The sequence below is a fragment of the Anopheles merus genome, chromosome X (assembly GCF_017562075.2).
Source record: "Anopheles merus strain MAF chromosome X, AmerM5.1, whole genome shotgun sequence".
Lineage (NCBI taxonomy): Eukaryota > Metazoa > Arthropoda > Insecta > Diptera > Culicidae > Anopheles > Anopheles merus.
The window spans coordinates 19,033,238-19,051,929 of NC_054081.1; the positions used below are offsets into that span (position 1 = coordinate 19,033,238).

At 44.2% G+C, this 18,692-nt stretch overlaps 1 protein-coding gene across 10 annotated transcripts in view; it reads left to right on the forward strand.

Annotated features, from left to right (window-relative positions):
• The first annotated feature begins 797 nt into the window (after positions 1-797).
• The window catches only part of LOC121595373, a 28,720-nt gene continuing 10,825 nt past the window's right edge, over positions 798-18,692 (forward strand). For 4 of the 10 annotated variants that reach the window (XM_041919336.1, XM_041919372.1, XM_041919293.1 and 1 more), the window contains exons 1-5: positions 798-1,018; positions 2,449-2,662; positions 13,073-13,160; positions 14,238-14,793; positions 14,895-15,009. In XM_041919336.1, the coding sequence (XP_041775270.1) occupies positions 13,078-13,160; positions 14,238-14,793; positions 14,895-15,009 (754 nt within the window). In that variant the 5' untranslated portion in view covers positions 798-1,018; positions 2,449-2,662; positions 13,073-13,077. Of the gene's footprint in view, positions 1,040-2,423; positions 2,663-13,072; positions 13,161-14,237; positions 14,794-14,894; positions 15,010-18,692 lie in introns of all 10 variants that reach the window. The other 6 variants (XM_041919302.1, XM_041919312.1, XM_041919345.1 and 3 more) reach the window with 6 other exon arrangements.

Sequence of the window (18,692 nt, forward strand, 5' to 3'; positions counted from 1 at the left end):
GAATTAATTGCAGAAAAAGCGGTTAGGCCAGTGGCCGAAGGAGTTGGTGGATTGTAGTAAGTTAGGCTTGTGTAGGCTCGCCTCCCGCTGCTATTTCGTCGCACACATTAACACCTCGCTCTCTCGATCCTGGCTACTACCCCACATCTTGGTTGATTGATTTTCTTTCCCCGTTGTTTTGGTTGTTATTTTTGCCTTCCTTCTCTCTGGTCAATTATTCGTCGATTATTAAGCGGACTGAGTGCCGGGAGGGGGCCAAAAGCCAAAAGGATATCAACTCACACCGATGTCGAGATGTTGGACGGTGAATGGGTCATCTCCCAGTGTCTTTGGCAAAAGGAATCTCCCGCTGGGTGTATGTGGGTGTGAGGCTGAGGAGAACATGTAGCGTGACACATGAGAGATATCAGTGTGTACTATCATTTGGTGACAAAAATGTAACCCTTTTCCGGAAGCACGAGTCACTCAATATGGGTATAGGTATGGGTACGGGCGGGCACATTGTGTGCGGATGTATGAATTTAATTTGTTTCTTTTTCACTAAGCATCCCTAGGATGAGAATGGCAATTTTTGACACAAACATTTGTTTGTTTTGATCTTCCCCACTGATCCTGGCAATCCAGATCGGAGCGTTTGCATTGAAAAGAAAGGGAAAGTTCCAGCACCGCAGGCAGGCAGAGCAGTGCAAAGCGCCACCAGCCGAAGCGCGCCCGAACGGAAGCCGAAGCAACTGATGCCAGAATGTCGGCTCGCGCGCTAGAAGCCGTCGAGACAGTGGTTGTCGACGCTGTGGGGATTCAGTACCGTTTCGTTCGCAGGAGGTCGCGTATGACACGCCACAGTGTGTTGCGTCTTTCTCGTGGGCGTCAAATGGTTCAAACGCAACAGCAGCAGTAGTGGCGGTTAGACCGAAGTGTACACGTCAGTTATACATCCGGACTGTTCGGAATGGTGTGTTGATTAGTGGCAACGAACGTGTGCTTTTTATCGCAACCGAGGGAAATAAAAAATCTTGCGGTATGTGTCAGGTTACGTTGGGTAAGATGGTGTAAGAAGTGTGAGGTTAATAGTTGGGATCATATTTTTATGACTGGCGTATATATGCGGCAGGTGGTTTCAATTTCGTAAATGTTACGCAAACCGGAAGCACATATTCCTGTGGCGGACACATCTTCAGGAAGAAGGATCTTCGGTCCTAATGCTCCAAACTGGAGGTTCAGAAACTCCTTCGGCATCTATTACACGTGGCAAAATGTAAAAGGATGTAAGCCAGTGCAAACCCAATTTGTTGCACTGCATATTGCAACGTATTGGTTGTGCGTGTATGTGTGTGAGTAACTGTAAGGCGTACACGCGTACAGAAGAATAATGATGTTTCCGTTTTCCCCCGGGGATCGGGTGTTCGGAAGTCGAGAAAAAAGGGTTTCTGCAGCATAACGCAATCCATATAACTCCGCCGGGTGTGCTCGTTGGGGAAGTTGAAAGCTTACCAGGACTCTTCATCCTCCTCCCTCTCCCGTAACGTGCCGATGCGGTTCAGGCGGTCGCGTGCGTGCCAGTGGGTCGTGAGAAGAATGGTCTTTCTGACCTTAGTGATGAAAAGCTCGTACCGCAATGACAGAAAACCGCAATGAACTCGCCGGAATCGGGTGACTATCTATCAAAAGCGGTGAGCACTGCTCACATACGCCCATCAATCAAACGGTAGTTGGTGTTTTTTTTTTCTAATTATTTTTTGTCAACCAAAAACCCAGGAATCAGCAGCGCAAGTGCTTACAGTAAAAGCTGCACCGAACCGGAAAGTGAAACAGTGGATCTTATGATATCGAACTGTTAGACTAACGAGTCGTCTTTTGGATTGTTTTGCTGATCGTGTGCAAAATGTGAGGAGATTGAAAATCTCATTATAACATTAACAAAAACTGCTCCGAAAGCAATAAAAAATTTCACCGAAAAAAAAGAACATGCTTGAGAACATGGCTAAATTCTTCATTTCAGGCATAACCACATACACACACGAGCGTGGGTACATCAAATATGTCTACATTCAAACTACTATTGTAGGCAGTTTTTGATCACGGTTTGGTTCATTAAAGAATATGTGTGAGAGGGTGGGTATACCTGAAAAATATCATCGCGTTGCTTGTTCACGAGTGTGTGTGTGTGTGTGTGTGTGGGAGCTAATGAATTGATTTGTCAATATTGAACCAGACAGTACTTAGAATTTCTACCCTTTTTGAAGCTGGTTCAGTAGCAAATCTAACTTTAAAAAAGGGCATCCAGCTGATTGACTTTACTCGGTTTGCTAGACGTTTGATTGTTTGATACTACAGAAAAGGATAACAGGCAAAAGGAGACATACAATGGCATCCGAAAAGTGCAACGGTTTCGCTTTGATACTTCTTCGATTTTTCGATAATAGTTTCACCATTGTTTTGTTTTTAAAGATGGATTAGATATATTTCAATGCTTGCAATGCTATGACACAGCCATAATGACAAGAACAGGTGCTTAAGAAAAACGTGTCTTTGGTCAGTGAAATCTGTGAGATGTGGTGAAGAGTTTAAAAAAAGAAAACCTATAATCCTCCAGTTAAAGGCTCAACGCTCGCTGCTTGGCCAGCGTTGTCATTGAGGCGTTGAGGATTGCTGTGATTGTCGGGTAAGTTAATGAGGCGAAAACACCGATCCATCTATCAATAAAACCACAAAAAAAAATCATCAATCAATCGAAACGTGCTCCTTCCCCAGCCAGCGAGAAAAATGGCGAAAATCATGACGTGTAATTAAATGTCTTCTTGGGCGTCTCAATCAGGTGTCGGTTTTATTAAAGCAATTCACCTTGCGGTCATTTACATTTCGTGCTGCGTCTTGGATGACACTCGCCAAGCAAAACACGGTGGCAGCAAAAAAAGAAACCTTGGTGTCAAGTACACCTGCATCAACACGTGCGGTTGTTTTGCTCCGAATGAGATAGCGCCGTAATGTATGCAATTTACTGTCGCGATGCGCTCGAAACGTATGCAACACCGCATCGCAACGCGAGCTTGATTTGGTTGCCAGTTCTAGGAGAGAGAACAGGGAGTTTTCGGATCGAAAGGGTGAGACGAACGGTGGGGTAATTTATTATTTATTCAATTTGCTTCAAACGATGTTGGGATCGAAATCGAAAACAGGTAGAGCAATAAAAGCGACGATTCATGCATAATTCATTGCAAGACTTTTTCGTTTCGCTATGCAAATCAGTGCAGACAGTAGCTTGGATTCGGTAAAGCAACAAACTTTCAATAGCTGTTATTGGTTTGCGCCACCAAAGGTGTGGCCACTGTAATTAAGCTGAAATGGGGCAGCTCGAAAAAAAATCTGCTGGCCGCATGTTAGTTTTCCCTTGTTTGCATTTTCTCCCATCGCCTCCCGTTCCCTCGAAAGGATGTTAGCTCGGCATGAACTTCGTTCGGCAACCTGTTTGAACATATGCGTACTTTTTTTTGGTTGCAAACGGACCCTCACTTTTTTTGGTTGCAAACGGATTTGCTGCACGGTTCGATTGGTTCCTGTAGTGAAAACGACTCACCACGAAATCAGCAACGAATAACACTGTTACATGGTGCACTGAAACGAACCAGTTTCGGTTTCGAAATCGAATTAGAGGCGGGATTGGTGAACTAATTTAAAATGGTGTTCAACGCCAGAGTATGCTTTAATGCACTGAATTTCGGAGCAAACTAGACGACAAACAGATTTGAAATTCTTTTGTCATAGCTGCTTCAGGTTACTGTAATTTGGTCGCATGAAAAAATACGAATTCGGGGGATAGAAATATATATCAAGTTGAATAGAACACGAACTGTAAACACTGTCCAGAGATGAGAGCAATGAGATAGACAGAAATCGCTATTTTTGGTGCAATTTGCAATTGAAGTTTACAGAACTACAATGAAATTGTGCTGACGTGTAGTTTCTTCAAGATGAATTGTTTCCTTAAGCTGAACATTTCGACAGTCCTGTCATATTTCGCGCAACTCGGGGGAAGTCTATTCTATATGTGAAATAATTCTTAGTATCAAAACTCTAATTTGCCCGAGCGACAATCAAAATAAAGAAGATCAAAGTAAACGCAATATTGATTTTACATCGGCACCGAAACATGTGCCACGAACTTTGCGAAATTTTACTCGTTAAGGGAGGTATTTCTTGAGTATTTATCCGATTTGCTCGTTATGTGAAAAACTCGTAGGAGGCGGTCCCATGGTACAGTCGTCAACTCAAACAACTCAATAACATGCCCGTTATGGGTTCAAGCCCGTCTCACTAAGGACCGTCTCCCCTTAGCAACGATTAACTATCCGGCTGCGTGGTGATGAATTAAGTCTCGAAAGCCTGTATAGGCCGGCATGTCTGCGTAGGATGTTACGCCTAATAGAAGAAGAAGAAGAAGTGAAAAACTCATCTTCTATAAGTCAACTCAGATCCTTGCATACGCTTATGATATAGACATCGTTGGTTTGCGGCTCTCTTATGTAGCAGAAGCCTACCAAGGGTTCAGCAGAAGGGCAGAGGACCTCGGATTGCATATAAATGATGTAACGACCAAACTGATGGTGGCAACCTTAGCGACCCTACCAATAATAAATTCAAGCTTACGTAGGCATGACTAACAGATAGGTGAACGTACTTTTGAAGACGTCCTAGAATTCACCTATGTCGGATCAAGGGTCAGTTCCGATAATAACATGGATGAGTTGCGTGCAAGGACGTTGGCTGCCAACCGTTCATTATATAGTCTGAGATAGCAGTTCACCCCAAAGAATCTGTTGCGACGGACGAAGCTGGGACTATGTAGCACCTATCTAGTACAGGTACTCCCATATGCCTCTGAGACATGTGCACTGTCCAAATCTGATGAAACCCTTTTGGCCGCGTTCGAGAGGATGATGCTCAGAAGGACTCTTGGTCCCGTATATGTGGAAGGACAATGAAGGAGCCGTTATAATGACGAGCTATGCGAGTTGTACGGCGACCTTACTCTCGTGTAGAGTATCAAGCTCGCCAGCCTCCGGTAGGCTGCCCATGTTGTATGCATGGAAACGGATGACCCAGTCTGTAAAGTCTTTTTAGGCCGTCCATAAGGACAGAGGAGGCGTGATAGACATAGATTGTGGAGGTAAGATGGTATGGAGGTGTCTGCCATTAAAGCTGGGATAACGGATTGGCAGACGAAGGCGCGAGACCGTGAGCGGTTTCGAATACTCTTGAGGCAGGCCAAGGCCGTATAGCGAAAGTGGCGCTTGATAAATAAGTTCGTAAGTATCAACAAGGACTTTCACTACCGCAGCTATAAAACTGTTTTTGGGCATTCTGTACTTTTGGCCATGAGTACTGTGGACTAGCATTGAGTCAAACTATTCATTTAACGACGCAACCCGGAGTCAGATGCGAATATATTGGAATCGATTCCGACCCAGGGGTGCAGCTTGAGCGTAAGACCTTAATCGAAATCAAGTGCGATCCGTGGTAAGGGACAGTCGGTGCAATGAAGCATAAGTGACATCGATTTGTTGGTGCAGAGAGTTCAGGTCGGGCCCTTGAACCTACTTTGGCTCGACCCGACCTCGAAGTCGCTTACGCTTTATTGTACTTACTAAGCCTGTCGGGTCGAACCGAATGACTCCAGGTCGCTGATAGAAGTTCCAGGAGATGTATGGCGGATTAAGACTAAGCGATCGTGTAGGATGCGAGTAAATTTCATATTTAGCCTTAATTCTCGAGTCACTGACTTCTATAGAGGCTCCATTCTCCGCCTTACGATGATAGGTCAAAATGGTGTCTGGTGGTGTAGTTCTGGACACTCCTGCAACCGGTCAAGACCGCGTAGTAGTTGTAATGCAGGAGGAAGAAAGTGGGCACATAGCCGTAACGTAACGTAACGGTTACACCTTTGTACAACATTTCATTCAACAATCGTTTCTTCTTCTCCTGCTTCTTCTTCTTTGGCATAATAACTGTTGTAATTTTCTTTCAGTGACATATGTTTTAACCATAGCAGGATAGTCCGTTGATAGGATACACAAGATGGTCTATTCGGAGCTTGAACTCATTACTATATACACACATGCACACTAGACACACCTCAATTTAATTGGAAAACAAATTGCTCTTAGCCTACTATTATTGTTAATTTGACGATAAAACACTGCAATCGAGCAGATGTTTTCTTTTTAAATCGTCGTTTATTTTGACGATATTCATTCGTGATGCAATCCATTGTTTTATTTTAATGCGAAAAGTGTAACCAAAATACTTTCAGTATGTAAATATTGCAAATGCCATATTTAATGGTTTCAATACAAATTTTAGTAAAAATGTAATTCAGTTTGCGATAGTTAAGTGATAAAGTATGTTATCATATGTACGGTACGCTAGCTATGTTATCATCATACGGTACGCTAGCCCGTAACGTGTGGAGACCAGCTCGCAGGATACGTTAATACTTCTTTTCTGTTGCCTATCAAGCGTAACAATCTACTTGACCACGCTTGCGTTATTCTTAAGCTGCTCGATTTGGTAGTGCGTGCTAGTGCGACTGTGCCATTCGTCTGGGGACTTTTATTTTGCTCAAACAGACGTTCTAAAAGCTACATAATCATGTTAACTACTTGGATGCTCTTGCCCAATTACATCGAGGATGGTGAAGAATACTCGAAATAATAATTATGCTTTTTTATGGTTCCTGCTCGTCTGTGTGACTTTTGCCAAGCTATGGCGCACAATAGCTCTTCAAACTTCAAGCAGTGATCGACGGATTCGTGCTCGCATCATCAAGTTATCGAAGTAGGCCTTTCCTGATGCCTCCGCTAATTGTATCTCGTATACTAATCAAGCCCGATGGCGCGATGTAGCCAAAACATGCCAAATGCAAAAAGGCCAGCGGAAACGCAAAACAAAAACTTAACTCTGTATCTAACTAACAGCGTTGCCGACTTTCTTGGTATCTTCATATCTACTTTATACACACGCAGGGAAATGCACACACACTCATGTAGTCTTTTTTTGCGATATAACTTGAACGATACACAACGTTCCGCGGGAACGGAGCCCGACAAAATTGAATTCCATCGGAAAACGAAGGTCATCAATGCCAAAAAATGGGATTTATCGTAGATAACCTATCCGTTCCTTTTAGATGATATTCGTATTCGGATTGGGAGTTTATGTGAGTGTGTTTTTAGCGTGAGTGTAGAACTGTATAGAAGTGAAAGGGTTAAAGAACTCGCAGATGGAACGATGCCGCTCCCGAGCTCCGGGTCAATCGTTCAACGTCCCCAGGCTATCGGGTAACTGTGCTACTTAACCCCACCAGCAACCTGAGGCAATGCGTGTGAAATGGTAACAGCAGCGGCAGCACTGGAGATACCGAGAGAAGGAGAAGAAGCGTGAGAGAAAAAAATGACACAAAATCCTTTACGCAGACCAATCTCGTGCCGTTGTGCTTTCGGTCTCCGTTGGCACAGTCCGCGTGCGACGAGATTCGCCCTTGTACCACCGTGCGTCGGCCCACCTGTCCGTGCGCGTTAAGCGAAAGCTCAGTGGGGTTTGATATGATTAACGCGGATAAAAGCTGCTGAAATAGCTGTTGGCAACCCGATTCGCCTCGCTCCGATTAACCTAGGGGCCGAGCATCCTCTTGTAAACTAATTAACGATTTACGCTATCTTGACCCCCATCGCCCACAAAAGAGTGTGAAAAAGCTGGCGTCAACGCCAAGCGTGGTTTGCCAAACGAACAAAGGATAAACAGCAGCTACACTTTGAAGAGAGATTCATACTCACACACAAACACAAGCATACAAAAAATAAAACAAAGTAAACGATATTGAATTGGTTGTTGTGCCAAAGAAGAAGAAGAAACGAAATTAAAAATGACGAGGCGGAGTTTGTCCCCCTCCTTTATTCGTTCGGTTTTCCATTAGGAAGCCGCTGCCGGAGGAAACCGCTTTGCTTGGATCGAAAATAATGAGCTGTGGTAAAGGATGCTCTCCAAGGGGGCGAGCAACGTTTCTTTAAGTAAACCATTCAACCTTTCGTCACACTCTAGCTCAGTGGTCTCTAACCTGTGGCTCGTGGCGTTAACGGTTGTTTATGAAACAATTTATTTTTGAAAAAGAAAAGCTCATTACTATGCATGTCATACTTTTTTCCCACAATGGATGTTTAGTTTTCAACAGGAATGTCTAGAATAAGATTTAAACATATTTTTGATCAACAAATTTGAACTTCTTCTTCTTCTTCTTCTTCTTTGGCTCAACAACCGATGCCGGTCAAGGCCTGCCAACACACTTGTGGGGTTGGCTTTCAGTGACTTATTGATTTCCCCCCATAGCAGGATAGTCAGTCCTACGTATGGCGGCACGGTCTATTTGGGGCTTGAACCCATGACGGGCATGTTGTTAAGTCGTACGAGTTGACGACTGTACCATGAGACCGGCTAATGACAAATTTGAACTAAGTCTACAAAATGTATGCTCTCAATGGATATGGGCCGCGGCTAATGTATATTCAAAGCCAAGTGGTCCGCGATCCTAAAAAGGTTGGAGAGCACTGCTCTAGCACACAATGCGGCTGACTGCTGCGGGCAATTCCCACCATGACGGGTCCTCTGGTTTAGCGCTATGCGCCTCTAGTAGAATGAATACAACATTGCACGATGTTTGCTAACAATAAGTGATTATGCAACGTTAATAAACGGGGCCAGTGATAATTGCCCAGTAAGTGTGGCCCTCCTTCTGTCGAACTGATGAGCTTGCAATAACGCTTTTTATTGATTATGCCTTTCAATAGCTGCAATCCCGGCGCTTATTGGAAACAGGCAATACGCATGATTTAATCTGATTAGACCGGTTTGGGATGCTTTCAGAAAATTGGGCGCATATTCAACACACCCCTGGTGGATAAAGGTTACCTGAATCTTGTATAGAAATTAATTGAAGCGCCTCGACCAACAATACCGTCATCAATACGTGTAAATAACCACCAATTTGTGCAACAGATGGAATTGTTGGCAGTAAGGCCTGCTTGATGAGCCTTGTTTAGCAAATAATTAATATTTTAAGAACGGGGGTTTGCCGAATGTCCTGCTTACTTTAAGGCAGCCACTCGGTGAGGCTTAGCAAAACGTCCGATTTTATGGAGCAGTGGTTTCCAAACACAAACTTTTCTAGATTTTCAGTAGGGAAGTATTTGACATAAGACCTATACCGTTTATTTACCGGGTTTTCTACGTGTTTCGACGGATGTTTTTTTTAAATACTAAAAGGGCCGGCCAGGTGGTACAGTCGTAAACTGGTACGACTTAACAACATACCCGTCATGCGTTCAAACCCAAAATAGACCGTGTCCCCATACGTAGGACTGACTATCCTGCTATCGTAACAATAAATCACTGAAAGCCAAGCTCACTTCACTTGTGGGTACAGGCAAGCCTTGACCGACAACGGTTGTTGTGCCAATGAAGAAGAAGACTAAAAGGCCATCCGTAAGCGAAATAAAAAGCGAATTTTTGATTCACCGATTGCATACTTCTAGGCGTAGTTTATACGATGAACAGTAAGTCTGTTTGCACAGTGCACGCAAGGTGGATTAAAGAAGGTGGTGGAATATAGAGCATATTGACAAATCGTCATTTGACATAAGGTTCCCAGGATTCAAACCGCTGCTTACGTTTTTTTTTCAACTTGTTCATATATTTTATTTACTACATTTTTAGAATTTAATACACCTTTTTAACATATTTTGGGCTTTGTGAGCTCTTATTTGACATTAAAACATATATTGAGTACAGGTATTGTGGTAAACAAGAATAATTCACGAAATAACGTGAATGTATCGTGTACATATATCAATGTAAGGATAATAACTAAGAAATCTTTTATTTTACATATTTTCACATTCATTAATCAATATCTAAGAGGCGCATGGGCGATTTAAATTAAATAGATATTGTAATTTACTTGATTTTAAATCTCCGAAGTATCAAAATCATCAACTGTATCGTTAATTGATTCATTTTTCCCTCATTATTAAAACACATACAAAAACGCAATTAAATAATAAAGAAATCTATGCTATTTGCTATAGTTTGTATGCGGAAACCAGCGGTAAACGGTTTATAAATCACATAAGGTCCCTCACATATGGCGTCCCCTCAAAGGCCCTTTTTACCACCTGATTTTTAATACACCTTGAGTGCACGTAAAAATTTTCACAGAATTTAAATTTGCTTTGAAAGCAAACTGCCACAATATTACCTGAAACGAACAACAACATCGACTTTCTCCGCAATTTAGCTCTCACTCACCTCGCATAATGAAATAAATTCATTATGACACTGATTTGTTTACTATTGGGAGGGTTTTTTTGTACGCCCATGCAATCGTCATACCATCCGCTAAACTGACAAGTGGCTGGCAGTATCTGAAAGTATTCCAATTTAGCTCATTACCCAAGTACAAATATGCCAAGGAGGGGGAATATAAGAAGTGTGGACGGGCCGAAAACCACACAGGTGCTATTTATTATACCAGCCAACACACATTACGATAAATCATGATAAAAATCTCACATACATTCCGAACGCGGAGATAACTCTAGTGAGGAAAATGTATGACAAAAAGAAAAAATACGAAGATACAAAAGGCACACAAGATTAATTATGGCACGGTTGCTATCTGCTCACTAGGCCCTGTAAACTCCGTGACAGACTGATCTCCGATAGCTCCCCTGCTGCCCCGAGTCGCAAAATCCGTTTTACAACCACGACCAACTTGAAGTGTCACGGGAGATCGGTAGAGGTTAAGTTTAGGTGCGTAAATTATGGCGTGTTGTTCTGCAAAAAAAGAAATAAAAACAAGCCTAGTCCGCTCACCTTGCGTGTGTAAAGTTATAGGCCCGTTTGGAAGAGCCGACAGCAAAGCAAACAAAAAATGGATCGTACTTCTGGGACGTCCTATCGGGGAGGATATCAAGCACTTACTCTGAACCTACTTGAAGTGCGAGGAGAAGAACGGTGAACGTGAAGCATTCGCTTCCTACTCCACTGCTCTTTTGCTTCTGGCATGCTGTTTAACAACCTCCCACCAACCTAGCTGTTGCTAGGGAGCTGAATAACCGCCTTGTGAACCCATCGCAATCAGCTCGGGTAGCTGGGGCGAATAATCGTCATAGAGGAAGGGGCTTTTGCTCAATGGTGTGCGATTGAAGCGCGACATATGGATATCAACATGCAAAGGCAGCACACGTTGGAACCACATTAACTCACCCATACGCAGTGGGGTAAAGTCTGTAAAGCCCAAACATCGCACGCACATGATACTTTCCACCGGCTGTTACAAAGCCTCTTCCATCGAGCAAATGGATCCTCTTTGATAGGTCCGCGAGCGTGTGTCTATTTGGGCAGCTCTTTCCAAAGCGTCCTTTGTCTGGGGCTGGGAGCTTATCTCGCAGCATACAGCGAGAAATTCGTCCGGAAGATTATGGGCAACAACAGCACGGGCACGTAGCGCCCGTAGAGTTTGATTTGTCTGCGCTCATCGCAGTGCCTCCGCAGTTTCCCACTTCGATGACGACAACGACCGCAATAAACGCGGATGGAGCCTGCAACTGAACAGAACCCGAAATGATGCAGTTCGATCTAGCCCCGATAAAGAAAATTGGAAAGTGATGTCGTGTGTGGAAAGTAACGGAGAAATCCGCCCCCTAATCCAGAGAAGAGAAAACCTCATCCGATATTCCGGCGGGGGAATCGGAACCATCTATTCGGTACAAGTTTCGCTACATCCAGCGTAGGATCAATAGCACCGCCGAAAATCTTGGCAAAATCCCCAGACTCACAACCAGCGCTCTGTCATCCTTTGCTAAGTTCCGCGATATCCACAAATGAGTCAGATTTACGGACACCCCGGGCAGGTTGGGTGCACATTCTTGTTGTATAATTTAAGCTACACCGAGCAACTATCCTCAAACTCCGATGACACACAAAACCTCCAGTTAGAGGGAGGCCGTTTTTGTCCTGGCTCAAGCTAGTTGCCCCTTGCCTGGGCAAATGTGGTCCCTCCCGGTCAGGAACCGTATAACCCCACCAGGAAAGTGTTTAAAAATGAAAAGTTTTCCGCTTCCAGCCTTAAGATACTGGTCGGGGTGTAAGTGTGTACACAGTTGGCGTTGGAGATGGAGACAAACGCCTGGAGGAGCCGAGGTCGAGATTAAATTGGACTTGAAAGGCGATCCTTCGTTTATTTTATGTTATTTGCTTTTTTGCGGTTATTGCTGGGAATTGAGGCTAGGGACCACAAACAAGTGTGATAAGCATCTAGTTTTTAGCAAATTAAGACATCCTTGCGGTTTTTCGTTGCCAGACCGATTTATTCATTTGGAGAGTATACGGTATTTTGGGGTTATGTGTCCGGTAGATCACAACCGCATCCATTCGCTTTTTAGAGGTGCGTAGGCGGAAAACATACGTCATGCACGCTTCACCGCTGCTGTGGAGCAAGCCAGTACAAATAGAAGCCAATGGTATATATAGTGTCGTCGACAAAAACGACGCCTTTAAATAGGTGCTCGAGTCGATCCCTTTTTCCCGCCTTGGAAGGCGTTAGTACGCATGCATGTGTGTGTATGTGTCGGGTCCCACTACTACAAGGACAGAATCCATTTCGTTTTATTTATTAGCATCGTTCCGTTGGTTGCCACTCTGATACCGATAGTCTGTGGCTTTCCCGCGGGACCCGAGAAACAGAGACGGGGGAGAATCTTTCCGACATTAACCCGATACCAAGGCAAGACAAAGTGATGAGTGGCATTAAGCCCTTCGGCCACCTTGCACGGCTTCCGTACTGAGAGTTTTTTTTTCCTCTAGTGTGAAAGGGAGACGGAGTTAGGGAAGGGTTGTATTCTTCTTCCAACAATGGAGCCTGATAAGATGAAAAGTAGGAGGAAGATGGGTGCCGAGGGAGGAGACAACATTCTAGTGATAGTAAAACTTTTCTTTTCCCCACATCTCACACCACCACCGCCAGCGAGCATGCTCCTCTGTTCAAGATGGTTAGGAAATATAGGACGACCAGACCATTTTTCGCCCAGGAAACCTTTGATGACTTCATGGAGGTAGGTGCTGTTTGTTCTAGAGCTGCTCTGCTCACAACCGGGCTCACAGACATATACAAATGCGTGACTAATAATCTAGATAGCAGGGAAGCTACTCAAGTACACGTATTATCCTCCGGTTGTAAATAAAACAAATATATTGGGGCGAGCGGTACTTCTCTGCCAAGACAATTGAGATATGACACGGGTGACGGGAAATGGCCGGCTGCTACCGCTAGAACCTGCAACACCAACAACATCGGGGTAATTGTACCACAATTCTAATCGGAACATTAATCAATTAGCTATTAAATTCTCGAGTACCTGCCAAGCGAAGTATTTCCTGATGGAGGCAAGATAAATTGACAATCTTGCCAATGCCGACAGCTGTTATGGGACGGTTGTTATGTTTCTGGGCTCATTGAAGGTCCTTGGGGGACCTTGGAGATCGGTGCTCGGGGTTTAAAATCGAACAATTTCATCCCGGTACGACACTCTTTGCTCAAACGTTCAACAGAGCACAGTATACGGTGATTCAGGAAGACTACAGTTCACTTGGCTACATTAAACCACGCGAGTTGCTCACCCGGAAATGGTTAAAATTCTACCCAACCGTTCACTCTCGATTGCCAATGTAGTCGGTTTGCACACTCTCTATCTTATTTCGAGATAAATTTAATTCCTCCTTCTCTATACGTGAATTACTCAACTAGGATCCCTCACTAACTTATCTGTGTCCAAGCGATCAATTACGCCACGCGATTCGCAGGTTTTTATTTGTTGCATGGCCTGTCTTGTCGCAAACTGTGACGCGAGCAGAACTGTAACTGAAACTGTCATTTCCTTTTGTGCGAAGCCAGCGAGAAGCGATTGACAAAGTGATGCGTACTTTTGTTTGTGAGTTGCCGCCTGAAGATGCTAATTGCGGTAGACTTTAGGGATAGATAACAAAACACCAGGCTTTCTCTGCGGCGATCCCCCGACGCAAGGTTCGATTAGGACGCACGTCCATTTTGCCGAGAAATTAGACTCACTGTTTCTAATGACAGCATCTTGAATGTACTGGTTTTCTTTGTATGTTTTACATTCTACTTTCAGCTTTTCCATTGAGTTAGTTGCTGCTGAACGGCGGACATTTCGTTTCGAGAAATCAGAGCGAAAGAAAGAGAAGGGGTGTCCGCCCAGCCTATCCAGTCTGAGAATGACCGACGGCCCGTTCGTGTACGGTATCGAGCTGAGGGATCCACCGACGGCCCCAACCGAACTCACCCAGTACGACCTGCTGTTCGGTCCGGGCAGTCTCCTCTACCGTCCTCCTAACAGCATGGCCGGCGACTACGGTAACGAGCTGTACGGTACCAACCTGTCGCTTGCGCTTGGCGAGCTGCTCCGAGACAACATCTCTGCCACTGTGATCGGCGGCACCCACAACCTGTCCGGGGACGGGCGCAGTGCGGCCGGTAATCTGCCGCCAGCCACCGGAACGGGCACGGGCGGTGCGCGCGGTGGCGACGGCACGTTCCAGAACCAGCTCATCATTCCCTTGTACGCCATTATCTTCTTGCTGTCGGTCGTCGGCAATCTGCTGGTAATTTTAACGCTCGCCCAAAACAAACGGATGCGCACGGTCACCAACGTATATTTGCTGAATCTGGTAGGGACGCAGCACTAGCAGCACTGGAGAAAACGCCTCGTAAACGTTACTGACACTTCGCATTTTCGTGTTTTTATTTTTGTTTCTTGGAAAAAACGCAGGCAATTTCCGATCTGCTGCTCGGTGTTTTCTGCATGCCGTTTACACTCGCCGGCCAGGTGCTGCGGAGGTTCGTCTTCGGTAGCGTCATGTGCAAATTAATACCATATTTCCAAGGTAAGATAGTGTCGCCGCCACTCAGGCGCAGATTCCATTAGTGTGTTTCTTTTATTCATAAGTATGTAAGCATACTATTCGCCATCACATCCGAGCACCCCCTCCCCAGTCACAAGGGACGCAAGCTATCGAAGTGATTTCAACTGCTCGCCCAATAGGTTCTGCGCTGGGCCGGAAACCTATGCAACCTGCCGTACCGCCAAAGCCTTTTTAAGGGACGCGGTGCCTCTTGCCTACGTTACAGACGTGCTTTTGAAGGCGCTCGATTCCGTCGCCGTTTTCTGTCTGTTGATTAGCCGTCAGCACGCCGGATGGTGGAGCGGAAGCGAATCCCAATAGCAATATCCTCTACGCACACCCTCAGTGAGGGGGGGGAGGGGGGGAGGTGAAGATAAATTGAAGACGATGGGAATATAAGGGGAAAGAGATAAAAAAAACGCCACCAGAAAGCTTACGTTAAATACAAATTTGGCTGATTGAGTGGATTCGGGGTATGCGAGGCTGGAAATGTACTGCGCCTCGGAAATTGCCCCGGTGCAACTATGCTCGGGGCCCAATTACCAGCCCGCACACGACTTGCACTTACTTAGCTTATCGCTGACGAACTTCCTACTCGTCCCCGTGCTATGCATTGGGGCGTGAGTGGCTCATTAAGAATTTATTATGCAATCGCTGATGAAGGTATAATCCAAAGATTGAGCGCTTAAGAGATTGACTGGCGGGTTTTTTAAGTGTGTGGGCTGCCGAGCTATATCTTTTGCGTTCTCATTACCATGTGGTAGGTGCTAGGTGAGAAAGAACAATGTCGCATTCCCATTCTGCCACACACTCAGGATAATTTGGTGCCACGTGCACCGGTGTTCGGGTTTCTGCAGGGTTTTTTTTGTCCACTCAGATCCAGCTCAGATCTTAGGTGAATCGACCTTTACAGTTAGAAACAGCTGTTAAATGAAAGGCGAAACTTCAATATTGATAAATAGTAAAAGGTTTGATTGTAATCGAGCTGCTCATTTTCACCGAAAAGAGTGAGGTATAAAAGACTCAATTTTGTTATGAGCCAATGAGGGACAAAAAATCTTTCTTCTTTATCTGAGACAGCTGTGCCACTACTTCCCCCTACTATTGTTCCTACCTCAAGCAATAAAACGGCAATATGAACTTCGGGAAAGTATGCCCCATCTTGCATAAATAACTTTATTAAATATTTCAACGAATATTTGTGTGATGTACATTTTATTTTAGCCGGTCTCGTGGTATAGTCGTCAACTCATACGACTTAACAACATGCCCGTCATGAATTCAAGCCCAAAATAGACCGTGCCGCCATACGTAGGACTGACTATCCTGCTACACAGGGTTATCCAAAAGTCACTGAAAGCCAACCCGACAAGTGGTACAGATAGGCCTTGACCGACAACGGTTGTTGAGCCAAAAAGAAGAAGAAGACATTTTATACTTAATGTATATTTTATATTTGTATATTGTATTTGATGTATATTTTACACTAAACTGCGACTAACTTTAGGCTGTTTATACTGGTTCTCGCACAGCTTGACACGTTTTACCTTGTCTTATGTTTTATCTAGTTTTTATTTTGTTGAGTATGGGCATGCTCCAATCCAATAACAACGTTGGCCATGAAATTGAGCAGCCACTTCATCCGGTTTACTCCTACGGTCACTATTTTTTTTGGTAGCCACCTGAACAAAGAATCATTGTTTGGCAAACATTTTTAAAACAAAAGCTGTGCGAGTGTGTAATCTGAAGTGATATTGTATCATGCCCCGAGAGGAGAGCGAAGAAAGTATGGTTTTGAAATAGTAATCTCATAAAAATACCCGTATTACATCCGACATGATCATAAGCGTGTTCAAGGTAGTTACAACAAAGCATAATAAAAAAAAACGAAAACAGCAAAAAAAGAAGGTAATACATTTATTAGTGCTATGGTTTGCTGTAACATGCAAGACCCATACGGTAGACGACACTAGCCGACAACGAGGCAAGCACACGGCAATCGTGATCGAAACATTGTGGCGAATCCAACAACAACAAAATCCAACAAACAAACCCCCTTTTTGTCCCCTTGTTGCTATTTCCCCCACATACTGCCGGTGCTCGCGCTAAGTAAATAAAGCTGTATCCATTTGCACTACCTATCCCATGCTACCATCACGCAATAGGCACGTACTGTATGACAGCGCGATGATGTACCATTTTCCGCAATCCGGACTCCGAATTCCGGTGCTGAAATCTCCCACGCACTTTACGGACTTCCAGCCTGCGCATCGTGGAAGCAAACAGAGCCCACGGCTCCCGAGGCACTTTGGGCGATTGCAAATCGACATTAATGTGCAATAAAAGTCTGCAGTGATGTTGTGCTATGTGTGCTACACCCACCAGTCTGTTTGCTTCATTCGGTTGATAGGTCGCTAGACCGGACGTTCATCGTCCGGTTCAGCAGATTGCATACAACGGTGGAACCATCAAATGGAACCGTACGGTATATTGAACTAGTGACGCGTATTTTGCAACTGCCGGATGGAAGGAATACACAAAATCGAAGTTCCCGACGGTATTAAAAGCTGTATGGTTGTTTTCGATCGTTATGTGAAAATACGGAATTGGTTACAATAATAGTCAATGTAGTTTAAAGTTCAATGAAAGAGATGTTTAGCTTGATCATACAGAACTGGTTGATTTACCCTTTTTCGCCTAACCTGTTCTCACCTTCGTACCTTCGAATCTTTATCCACTTGTTATGGATCACAATACATGAGGATAGATTGTTAACATATAACATGTTAACAATATATAACATATCCTTACATATTCTCTTATCAATCAAATAACTGCTGTATTCTATCCTCATAAACCAAATGCGTTGCGTGACGTTGAATAAATGGTGAGCTGCAGATGAAAAATGTGTAGCTACTGCTAAAACTAAACTTTTTTGAAAACGATCCAAACGTATTTGAAAACAATTCGAACGTATTTGATTCCGTATTTGATTTGACAATGATCCGAGCGTATTTTGACACCGGTTCATTCTCATGGATTGCGATCCATAACAAGTGGATAAAGATTCGAAGGAAAGTGGTAACAAGTGTAACACATTATATTGCTCGTTCGGAGAACAAGATTGTAGCTATCAAATTTCCTCCACTAGATTGTGTTTTTTTTAATGACGTAGCTCTTTAAAGCAAATATATAACCTTCAAGCATAAGGCTGAAAGTTCAAAGGTCGCAGCAGAAATCAACAGCGTGCATCGGCATGTAGCAACAACTAGCAAAACGCGTCTTTTCCAAAGCGAATGTCTACATTAGAAATCTTTCATCAAACACGACGAACTTTCGCTAATGCCATCGCAAACTGTCGTTCGCTGTCGAGCATCGATTTCACGCTGTCTACGTGGGCGTCGGCACCGATTACTTGACTATTCAGTTGTGAGCTACCCGCACATCTGCGTAGCATGGGAACTTGTGCCACGATTATTGTAAGCACAAGGTTCTTGGTTAAGAAGTTGCACAATGCTTCTTAAAAATAACGGAGCCTCGAGAGCTTCCGTAAGGAATCAAAAGTGCCAGAACTTCATGAAGTGGAAGAGGCGGTTGGTTGTTTACTGTGGCCCATCATGCCGTGGAACGTTGCGGAACACAAAATGCATGGAAATCTACAGGCT